At 37.6% G+C, this 12,034-nt stretch overlaps 1 protein-coding gene across 2 annotated transcripts; it reads left to right on the top strand.

Annotated features, from left to right (window-relative positions):
* The first annotated feature begins 2,593 nt into the window (after positions 1–2,593).
* Cxcl13 (C-X-C motif chemokine ligand 13) lies at positions 2,594–7,948 on the top strand. Of its 2 annotated transcripts, none has more exons than XM_048784795.1 (4): positions 2,594–2,725; positions 4,208–4,340; positions 6,561–6,641; positions 6,925–7,948. In XM_048784795.1, the coding sequence occupies exons 1-4, from the start codon at positions 2,659–2,661 to the stop codon at positions 6,971–6,973; spliced, it is 330 nt and encodes a 109-aa protein (XP_048640752.1). In that variant the 5' UTR covers positions 2,594–2,658; the 3' UTR covers positions 6,974–7,948. The 2 variants fall into 2 exon arrangements, with proteins under 2 accessions (XP_048640752.1, XP_015354652.2); XM_015499166.2 differs by having other exon boundaries at positions 6,561–6,645.
* Positions 7,949–12,034: the final 4,086 nt, after the last annotated feature.

Raw genomic sequence — 12,034 nt, 5'->3', positions numbered from 1 at the left:
ATTATTTTTGAAGTGTGTACATGTGAGCTTTTAGTAAAAGTAAAACCTAAGTATGATGGATGATTGGATGGGTAGGTGGGTGGATAGACAGACAGACGGGCTATCTATTGAATACATTCCATGTGCCAGGCACTCGGCCAAATACATGCTAGGTGATTTTGTTCTCCAAAAAAATCCTTTAAAATTAGTATTATCCCCATGTGAAAATTGATAAATATGAGGGATAGAAAAATAAGTGACCTGTCCAAAATCTTTGACCGCATACTTTTTGCTCTTAACCTCTGGTTTCTAACCCTGTATGACAGCTAGAGAGGTGCACTGCTCAGATCTCCCTTAAATACCACACAGGCAATTGCAAAGAATGCATTTAATGGACAGCCTCTGGTGTTAGCCTCCTTAGGACCTGTGTCAGCTCCCTATCAGAGACCCTGATGTTTCTGAAGAGGCTAAGCAGTGACCAAGCATGGCAAGTGTAGCAGGGTCTGGACACTTCTGCCATTATGGGGCACCTATAATGGACGGTCTTTCCTCTGGAGTTCTGGTGAGTTGTCATAGAATTCGTCAGATCAGTGTTACAGTCTGAAGCCTCGCACTGCCTAATTCTGCCTCCTCCCACCGTCTTTTATCATCTCGGGAATTATTCTGAATAAACTTCTTTTACTCCACAGTCCATCTGGGCATCTATTTCACAGAGAACCCACGGACACACCCTGATTCCAAATATTTGGAGTGCTCTAAAGAGCATTTAGAATCGTTCCATGTGGCAATAAAAGGTTGAATTAGGACAAAATGACAGAACTACTGGAGAAGCAGCTTTCACATAAGGAGGAACTTTCTGATGACGCAGCCGTTGTTTGGTGGTTCTAGTCAAGACTAAATTCCATATCACTGTAGTCATTCAGGTCAACTGCAGAACTGCTCCTTGTATGAAGGCTGTGTGGCATTACACATGCCACCCCATACATACAGAATATCTAGGTTGCTAAACATCCTCTATGATAATTGACTAGCAAAACCAAATTGTTCAGGAAATCACACCAGAAAACCAAACCTGATTTTTTTCAGTGCTCCAATGGGGCTGGTATGATACATCCATACTTATCCATTCCCAGGGAAGTTCAGTGGTGTCTTGACCAGAATGGCCATTGTCTATCTAGAAGCATCTAGTCAGATGTCCCCTCAGTGTTTAATGATAAAAGTGGGAAAAAAAAGTTTGAAGTGGCTGAAGACCACTTCTGTTTAAAACATAGGGAAAACATAAGTGCCACCAAAGAATAAGACTTCTTTAGTTAGCATAAGCTAAATCCAGAATTCTGGACATTAAAGGGACTTAAAAATCACATCTTGGGATTTCTCTGGAATTAGTTCTTTGGCCTGGTGGCCCTATTTTAATTAAAACCAATTTAGAAATTTTCCCTATTTTTTTTTAATCGGAGAACTTCTAGCAAATGAGTTAAGGCTGTGAGATGTTTGCCTCCATGAACCATGTGGTGGGATCAAAACGAAACTTTACAAATGCTTAGGCTGAAAAACAGTCTGTAATGCAAGGATCAACACCTAATAAGTTATTTTTTGTTGGTGCATTATAATTATACACAATAATGGGATTCTTGTGATACCTCTATTCCTGCACATAACATAACTTGGTCAATTTAATTTCACAGTATTTCCCCTTTCCCTGGCCCTCCTCCCTCCCCTGTTTACATTCCTCTACTCTATTGGTCTCCCTCTTATTTTTGAGATTTTACCATACTCTTTTCTCTCACATTGGAAGCTAGAGGAAAAAGAAAAAATATATATATTCCCCTTGACTCTGAGTTTGCTTATTTTGCTTAATATAATGCCCTCAAGTTCTACCTGATGTAGTTCTAACACAAATCATTTTCAGATAACTTGCCCACTACAGCCAGAAAGATGTTTTTCCTTAAGCCCTTGTCTCCCTCCCTTCATCAAGACACAGGCACACCAAGGGGGGCAGACATATTTTGTGCCCTTTCAAGATTTCCATGATGGTCATATTATATAAATAATCATATCTGAGAGTAACATGAAGGGCCGGGAAAGTTTGGCAGAAAAAAAAATCTAACATAATCGGCATAGGAATCTGTATATAAGGAGGCTTTCATTACATGTACAAATATTTATTAAGTACCCACCAAGAACTAGGCTCCCTTGCAGGTGCCTGGGATAAAACAAAATGATCAACTGAGTTCCTAATGTTACGAAGTTTTGTACTTAAAGGCCTCAAGAAACTTGACTGACCCTTCACTGAGAGGAGCAATTGCAGGATCAAAGCTACAACCACCAATAAGGATCCCAAAGAGCATACCTTGGAGCCTTCAAACTGCTATCTTTTTCCTCTCTGCCCACCCTCAAAACTCTGCAGCATCCCTGACATGTTTAGTCTACATTTTCTGGAAATATTTTATTAGACTAAGAGGGTTCTGAAGCAAATTCATAAAGTTTACAAGAAGAATTTTTTTTTTCTTTAAAAGCAAGCTCAGCAATATTTGGGGGTTTTGAAAACTGATGATGCAGCTGACCTACTGGAGAAAAGGCAGTGGGAGGGTCCCTACTGGTATAAATAAATAGTAGCTCCATGCTGCAAACCCACAGCTTGGAAACACAGCTGAAGTCTGAACTCCACCTCCAGGCAGGATGAGGCTCATCTCAGCAGCTCTGCTTCTCATGCTCCTGGTCAGCAGCAGCCTCTCTCCAGTCCATGGTGAGAACTTTCACTTATGTTTTCACTGTGCTTTGAACAGAAATGGTCTTCAGCCATTTCAATCTTTATTTTTTTCTTTTTTCAACTAAAAACTGAGAAGACATCTGATTAAAGGGGAAAACTGCTCAGTTGCTTCTAGATTTATTAAAGTGCTTTAGGATTTTACTCTTAGAAACTGGTTGAGATTTTTATTTAAAGAAGGAAGAGATATTGACTGGAGTCCAATGTTCATGTAACTTATATTAGGTTTGTATAGTCCTGGCCTTTTTCAGATAAGCTCCTGCTATCAATTCTTTTCACATCTCTTCTTTTTTCTGCCTCTCAACGCTAACCCCTCTCACCAGGCCCTTTATAGGGTCTAAATGTTACTGGCATTATCTGGTCTCCTACTTTGAAATTTTTCAAGTCCATAACATATGGTTAGGTCTGACATCAGCCATTGTAAATACATCAGGGAGAGTTCCAAATCTAACTGGGGCCGCTATTTCTCTGTGAATAGATATCTAGTTGAAGTGGCGAGTTTTTATAGCACTGAAGGAATGGATGCATATGCAGAAAGAAACACCGTTCAAGTTTAGTGAACACATTTTTATTCTTAAAATACAGAGGGGTGGGTTTTCCCCCATTTTTGTTGTTTCACATTTTATTTTCATGCTTCAAAAATCTCATTTCTCGCCGCCTCCAGGAAGCTTTCCCATTGATCCTTGCAAAGTTACCTGTGACTTAAGCTCTCTACTGCATCCTGGGGAAAGAGGACTTAGGTATACAACCACCTTGTATGGGTTTTATACACTTGTTTCCTCTACTAACTTGTAAATGCCTGAAAAATTTGGCCCTTTTATTTATAAATGCATGTTTAGTGTAGTGGTAGGCACTCTGGGTTAAGAGAATTTGATAAATTATTTTTTGAAAAAGTTTAGCTTTCACTAAAATGCATGATTTACTTATAAATATATGGAGTACTAATAACTTTTGTTGTTGAATGAAAAGTCTTGGATTTTATTTTTTATTATTCACATCTCAACAGGCAGAGAGTGTGGAGAGTATAAGAGGAAAAACTTTGTATATGAATTTGCAGAAGCAATAACATGTTATAACTAGGTCATGTTCTTTGTTTTTATATGTTGGGAGTGAAAATCAGTTGACTTTTATATAGCATTAATTATAACTCAGTTGTATGTCCCTATAGTGGCAGTTCTCAAATTCTATTAAATGGAGGATCACTTGAGTACTAGTATACTAATACCACAAATTAAGTGTTGTGTGTTTTCAAAGCTAATCTTATTTTATGGTTTTGGTGGAAAATGTTTGAAAATACTCAAATCAAGACAAACAGAAATATACAAACTAAGGCATATTTGGCTGGAAGCACTGGCTTGAAATTTTTAAATCCTCAACTGCACAATATGAAAAATTGGTAATAAAGTTCTAGGTATACATTAAGTGTCAAAGGAATTTAAATAGCTGATTCTGTGTTTACAGGTGTTCTGGAAGCCTATAACACAAACTTGAAGTGTAGCTGTGTTCAAGGGACCTCAGACTTTATCCATGTAAGACAAATTAGTCGGCTTCAAATTATACCTCCTGGGAATGGTTGCCCAATCGAACAAATCATGTAAGTTGCAAGGGAAAAAATATGTATGATTCCTTTCTCCTAATGAAAATCAGATCAAATATTACTATACAACTAGAACCCTAAAAGAGATTTACTTGAGTGTTGCTAAAAATTCTGAAATAATAAAATTTGGAAATATTTAGGTACTGGTCGCAGCCCTTGAACTAAGTGTTTTATACTCTATTTTATTCCTTCAACTACTGCATTCAGGCACATCTATTGCTGTCAATTCCTTTACAGATACAGATACAGAAACAGAGGCTTAGCAAGCTTAACTGCCTGCATGAGGCACACCATTAGAAAGGGAAGAATCAGGACCACACGCACATCTCCCACATCCAAGGTGTCTTCACAGAACCTTGAAGTATGCAATAGAGATAAGATCATTCTCGGGGCTTGCCTGATTTTTTTTTTTTTTTTTTTTTTTTTTTTTTTTATTGGTAGCTCTTCCCATGGATGTTAGGGTCTGTAAACAAGTCAGGATGGTGCCTGGCATTTTGCCAGAGGGAATGGTTTGTGAAGTAACGCCAGCGAGCCATTAAGTGTGGAGATTCCTGATTGGTTGACTGCTGTATCTAGTTTATGTTAATTAAGATAAGCTGTGTAAAATGTATAAATACCTCTGTGGTCCTACAATAAACGGCTCCCACTCCTGCTGTATCAATGTACACAAGTTGTTCGTCAACCCCCAGTTATTCTGCCGCAGTCCGGCTACAGCACATGGAAACAGTAAAACAACAATTTTTTAAAAATCATGCTTTCCTTAAAGTCTAATTAAACCAAAATTATTGTCCTCAAGCTCAAAGATGTGAAGTCTAGCTATAATGTGTTTAGAGCAGTTCCTCAGTCTGCATAGAAAAGTAGAACTCCTTTCTTTTTATTGTATGTCAATTGGCATGACTCAAGTCTCTCACCTCTCAACCAGAGGAAGTAAGGCACCCTAATTTTCTCTGCTTTAAGGTCAATAGTTTTGAAATAACAAAAATTTGCCTGTCTTCAAGAAAATCTGAATTTCTGAATTTTAACCAGATATAGAAATAAAAGTTGCAAATTATGAGAAACTCCTACCAGCTAGAGGTGCAAATACAAGATGATTAGAAATCTTATTTTTCCATCATGAACTCAGAAACCAAATTGGAAGATGCTGCCTGAGAACCCATCTATTCCATGTCTTCTGACTTCCCTAAGATTCACCTACAGCAGTAGAGTTTCAAAGTTAGATGGATGGATCCTTGCTATATAATAATTTATAGCTAAGACAATGGACACATCAAAAATTATGGTTGTTTTTTTTTTTTTTTTTGAAATCACACCAGTAGAGTCACATCTCCCAGTTTTCTATCACCTGGGAGATATCATTTTTCCATTGCATGCAAAACCTTTAGCTCTATGTCTAGCACTTGATAACTATTTAAACACTGCTTTCCATGAACATGACCTGAAGTGTAGAATCTGAAAATCAGATAAACTTCCTTTGAGTTTTGTTCAAACACGTATTTGCTGTGCAATCTTGGACGAGATTATTTGAATTCTTTAAGCCTCAAATTTCTTATCAGGTAAGAAAATAAGTCCTCTAACATAATGCTTTTGTCAGATAAATTGAAATAATCCATGTTACCTGCTAAGCATAGCATGTGACGCATTCTGAGTATAGTATTTGATAATGTGATCCATTAACTATTCTCACTGCTTTTGTTGTTGCTTAATTCCTTAGAGCAAGTAAAGCCTCGTTAGCTGGTGGTTCCACAAAATATCACTCAGAGCAATCAGCTCTTTAACCTCACCTACCTTAAATTTCATTACTCAAGGACCTTTTATCAGAAAAAAAAGTTATTTTCTATAGCCTTTATTGTTCTCCCATTCATTGAACAAGCACATTTTAAAGATATTGTGATATCACTTTAGTAGTGAGTCAACCTTAGTCTATTTGGTCCTTCTTCAACTCAAGTAAAGGTTATCAGCAAAACACTGACCTCTGACACATGAGATTTTGTCAACTTGGATTCAGTTCCACAAGCTCTCACTTATTGGTCTACAAATGGTTGTTTCTTATTCCTCAGATCTCATGTCACAAATACCTGTTTAGATCCAAAACAACCCAGCTTTGATGTCACTTCACCTAGGAATAATTATTTTCATACCCAACCCTTCGCTATTAAAAATGCAAGATTGACTAAAATGTAACACTCTTATTTTTATTTTTGCTAATTTCCCCCCTAGAGTCAGGTTGAAGAATAAGACAACTGTGTGTGTGAACCCTCAAACCTCATGGATCAAGAAATTAATAAAATATTTACCAAAGTAAGTCACACATACCAAGGGGTTTCAGATTCCAATTTGTACTGAAAGATTTCCCTTTGCTAGGCAGTCAAAAGGGGATAATTTTAAATTTATGAGTTACTAAGACAAATACTTGCTTTTTGCTACATCTACATAGAGTAGAGCTAACTCATCCCAGGAGTTCAGTAAACTAAATTAGAAAGTAGTATGTATGATATTCCTTATTTGATATCTCCAGGAAAAAGCCATCATTTCTGGTGTGTTTCTCTAAGCATGACTTTTTGGGTTTGTTTTTACTTCACAGAAAAAAATTGTTTTCAACTCAAGCTCCAGCGATGAAGAAGATCGGCTGATGTCAACATCCCCCCTCAGAACACCTGCATTCCCTGCTTATCCTTGCTCTGGATTTCAGTTTTGTTCTCTATTAAAACTTTTCTAAGAAAAACAATTTCCCTGTACAAACGAGCATTAAGACTCGATGTAAAAATAAACTGCAGAAGTTGATGTGGGTCAACTCAAGCCTCTTCACACCCATACTTTGCAATCTCATTTAGGGAGGAAAGGTTCTTTGAAAATAATTATTTAGTAATAAATCGCATAAGATTCTTTTGATAATGTACCTTGTTTAATGGTAATCTGTCCTAGGAAGTATGGGAATGAGAATTTAAACTTCAAATATGAATTTGAATTAAGATGAAAATTGTGGAATGTGTTTTAATCATTTTACCCTAAGAAGAAAAAGATTTCCATGAGACTCAAGGTTGCATATAAACCCAATACAGCTTCATCCTAACACTCAGAGGGCTCCACAGAGTAGATATCCTCTAAAACCCAATTTGAATTCTTGCCTGGCATATGTAAGGCCCTGGGTTTGATCCGCCTAGTACCCCCTACACACACACACACACATTCACACACATTCACACACATTCACACACACATACACATACACACACACATACACATACACACACATATACACATACACACACATACACACACACATACATACACACACACATACACACACACACAAATAAAACCATTTTGAGGAGATTGAGATCCTTCCTCTACTTTTACAGAGTTCCTTTGTAATACTTATTTTCTCAAAATAAACTAATAACATTGAAATATACCCAGGCTTAAAATTCCAGAATATTCAGGAAAAACTAAAAATCATACAGATGTATTCTTTTATACATTGGTCTTGACAAAGTTTTTATTCACGTCTTTTGCATAGACGAAATACCAGTCTCTGGTATCAAATTCTTTAATGTTTCTTGTTAATCTGACATCCTTCAATAAACATGAGCAAGCATTTTTCTTAATTATGAGCATTTAATTTTTTTATTAGAGCTTTATAGTTGTACATAATAGTTGGGTTCATCATGATAAAATCATATGCATGAAATATGTGCCCCCCACACACCATTTTCCATCCTCCTTCCCCTCCCCCATTCTCTTTCCTCTTCTCTGCTAGAATTCCTTTCACTCATCCATTTATTTATATTTGATTGGTTCTTTTTACTTAAAGGTGCAGTTCCCTGTGGTATACTTACATAGTCATATGATTTTTTAAAGAATTCATTCTGCATTGCCTCCCCTTTCCCATTCCTCCACTCTGCCTCTCGATCTCCTCCTACTCTACTGATGGAAGCTCTTTGATATCCTATTCTTCCCTCCTCCTTTCCTTTATTTTACTCTAGCTTCCACATGTGAGAGGAAACAGTCAACCTGATTTCACTTAGCATGATATTCTACACTTCCATCTTTTTACTGACAAATGCCATAATTTCATTTTTTATGGATGAGTAGAACTCTGTGTATATATACCACAATTTCTTAATCTGTTGATGAGCATCTGGTTATATTCCATAATTTAGCTATTATGAATAGTGCTGCTATAAATATTGAGGTGGCTGTATTGCTGTAGTATGCTAATTTTAGATCTTTTGGGAAAATACCCAAGAGTGGAATAGCTGGGTTATATGGTGCTTCCATCCTTAGTTTTTTGAGGAATCTCCATATTGCTTTCTAGAATGTTTATACAAATTTTCAGTCCCACCAACAATGTACAAGTGTACCTTTTCCCCCACATCCTCACCAGTATATATGTATTGTTTGTATTCGTGATCACTGCCATTCTGACTGGAGTATGATGAAATCTTAGTGTAGTTTTGATGTGTGTTTTGTGATCACTAGAGATATTGAACATTTTTTCATATGTTGGCCATTTTTTGTTTTTGTCTTGTTTTTGTTTTTTGTTGTTTTTGATAGCAGGGATTGAATCCAGGGGCACTTAAACTCTGAGCCACATCCTTGGCCCTTTTCCTTTTTATTTTGGGACAGGGTCTCACTAAGTTGCCCAGTCTGGCTTTGAACTTGTAACCCCCCTGCCTCAACCTCCCAAGCTGCTGTATATGTTGGCGTGCACCACCATGTACAGTCATTTGTGCTGCTTCTTTTAAGAAGTTTCTGTTTAGTTCTATTGCCCATTTGTTGACTGGGTTATTTATGGGTGTTTTTTTTTTTTTTTTTTTTTTGGTGGTTTTTGAGTTCTTTATATATTCTGGATAGTAATCTTTTATCAAAGGAGTAACTGGCAAAGATTTTCTTACTCTGTAGGCTTTTTCTTCACATTCTTAATTGTTTCCTTGAGCAATTTATTCTTTTTGAGTGAACAAAGCAGATTTTAAAAATTTCATTGGTTCTTTTTAGTTCTACATGACAGTAGAATTCATTTTGTTATAATTATACAAGCCTGGTTGAGCCATTCTTTAGTTCCTCTTAAGGGTTCATCATAGTAATTTTTTCTTTGCATATCAGTCTTTTACAGATGATCTAAAATTGAGCAGGCAAGTGAGTACAGTTACTTAATGGGAGTGCTTGACCACGAGAGCTTCTTTCAAAACCTGACATACCAATCGTGACTTCCTCCAGACTTCGAACTCTTCATCAAACACATCCTCCATGTCTCATCATATTGATTCTTAATGTCTCCAGTGTTTCATTTAACAAAATTTTGCACCGAGTTTGACAAATGGAAGGAGGAACTTAAACTCCTGTCCCTTCCTTCCCACCACCTGAGCTCCACAGCCTGCTCATACCTCCTGGACTTCCCTGCCCAATTCTAAGCTCTCTCTGGCTCCCTCCTTTTTTATTTTAATTAAATAAAACTCTGAGGAGGGAATAAAACAAATACTTTGTTTCCTATAATTGAACACATTTAATTATAAATACAAAGATGATATAAAGTGTCAAAATTGGGCAACCTAGTGTTTTTCGGTCTTCAGTAGAGATGAGGAATCATTTTCGTGCTTTAGTTTGATCCAGGTCCTCAGGAAACTCAAATAAGAAAGGCCACCATTTCACATCACCCCCACTTTATAGCTAGAGAAGCTGAGACATCGTGTGGTGAAGTAACTGGCTCAAGGCCTTACAGATACTAAATGACAAGTCCAAATTGGAACCCAGGCACGCAGCACTAGGACCCATGCTCTAATCGCCTCACTGTGCTGACTCCGTAGGAGGTAGATAGTATCCATAGGAGTAGACATTTAACTGCTCCAGTTCATATGAGTAATACGAGACAAACCAGAATTTGAACCCAGGGCCACCTGAATCTTAAGTGAATGTTCTTAATCATTTCATGAGGCTGCTTCAAGTTTTTCCTAAATATATTTCTTATCTTAGCCCATTTTCCCACCCTCTTTTCCTAGCCCAATTAAAGCTAGGAACTATTGTACAGTAGAGTGACTATTGACAAGAATAATGTACTCTATATTTTTAAAAACTAGAAGTTTTAATGTTTTTGCCACAAATGATGTTTCAAGAAATAGATATGCTTACCCTGATTTCAACATTATGCAATGCATAAATGTACAAAAATATCCATGGTTCCCCATAAACATGTACAGTTCTTAGGTGTCAAAAATGAGAAAAGCAAGCCAAGGAAGAGCAGAGCTGCTGCAGCTTCCAACCTCCCCTGGGTTGAGGCACTCTTCTGTGTAGACCAATTCCAGGAGATCTGGGCCACTGAGACAGAGTGAGGCAGGAAGCCTATGGGCAAAATCATAGTACATTTAAGGATAGCCTGGTTTGGAACAGGAAGCTTAAGTGATAATTAGATGCAGGAAAATTGGTTGTACCAGTTAATAGAGCATCTGGGGGAAAGCCTGGAAGAGAAAAAATGTGAAACAGGCAGAATTTGGGTAATTATGACTATGTATGTACATACACACATGCATATGCAAATTAATTAAAATGCAAAGTAAATAGAATTGGAGGAAAACTACAAGGTCATCTGACTAAAGTGGAATGGTTGGCTCTGGGAGGCTGAATGAAAGAGCTAGAAGGCCAAGCTGCACAGGATCTCCTGGCAGCAGAATGCAAGAAACCAGAAACAAACCAAGTTGAGCCTCACTTGTGCCACTTTCACTCATCCCACCAGCAGAAACCTAGGAGCAAGAGATTCTGCTTTGCCAAACAAAGGATGCAGCCCTGGCCTTAACTTGAAATGAATTGCCAGATGTTTGGGCTTCACTCTCTTATCTTCCATTTTCCATGAGTTTCCTATCAACAAAACTTCCGTTCCATGAGATGTGCCATTTTATTGCTCCCAACTTGAGTTAGGAGTTGGTGCATGTTCCAAGGTCTTCTTGCTCTGGTGTAAAGTTGGTACTTTTGAGCAGAATTAGTGTTCTTGTCTATAAAAGAACTCCATGGAACTGAGGAGGAGGACCCCCAGGAATCCAGAAGGGTGACATTTGAAAGAGAAATTATACCATCTTGTAACCCCCAACAAAGGCAGGTTTCTCCATGTGTTGTGTCTCTAAAGACCATCATCCACATCACCCAGAAACTTGTTAAAATACATATCCTCCAGTCCCTCCCAGCCTTAATGAACCAGAAACTCAAAGGAAGAGCTCAGCAATCTGTATTTAACATGCTATTTTATTCTGTATTTGAAGGAAAAGGATTTTGTCCCTTGTTCCTAGCACAAAACTCTTAAAAACCTTTGGAATTTTTTGATTGATAGAAGCAACTCTCATTATTCATAATGAGCCTCTGTCAACCCATAACCAAGTTTAGGCTAAAGAGATATTAGCAGGCCACTAGACAACTTCAGGTTGGGGGCTAGCAGACAGAAGAACCAACCATGTTTATATTTGGTTGGAACTTTCAGCACCCTTTATCCCACCCCCACTAAGGAAACAAGAGGGTGTGGAGATTGAATTAATCAACTAAGCACAAAAATTTAATTGATCCTCCCAAAATCAACATTAAAAACCCTAAAACAGGCTGGGGAGATAGCTCAGTTGGTGGAGTGCTTGCCTTGCATGTACAAGGTCCTGGGTTCAATCCCAAGCACACACACACACACACACAAAAAAAAAAAAAAAAAAAAAAAAAAC

Source organism: Marmota marmota, unplaced genomic scaffold, assembly GCF_001458135.2.
Source record: "Marmota marmota marmota unplaced genomic scaffold, marMar, whole genome shotgun sequence".
Lineage (NCBI taxonomy): Eukaryota > Metazoa > Chordata > Mammalia > Rodentia > Sciuridae > Marmota > Marmota marmota.
This window is presented reverse-complemented; position numbering and strand designations above follow the sequence as displayed.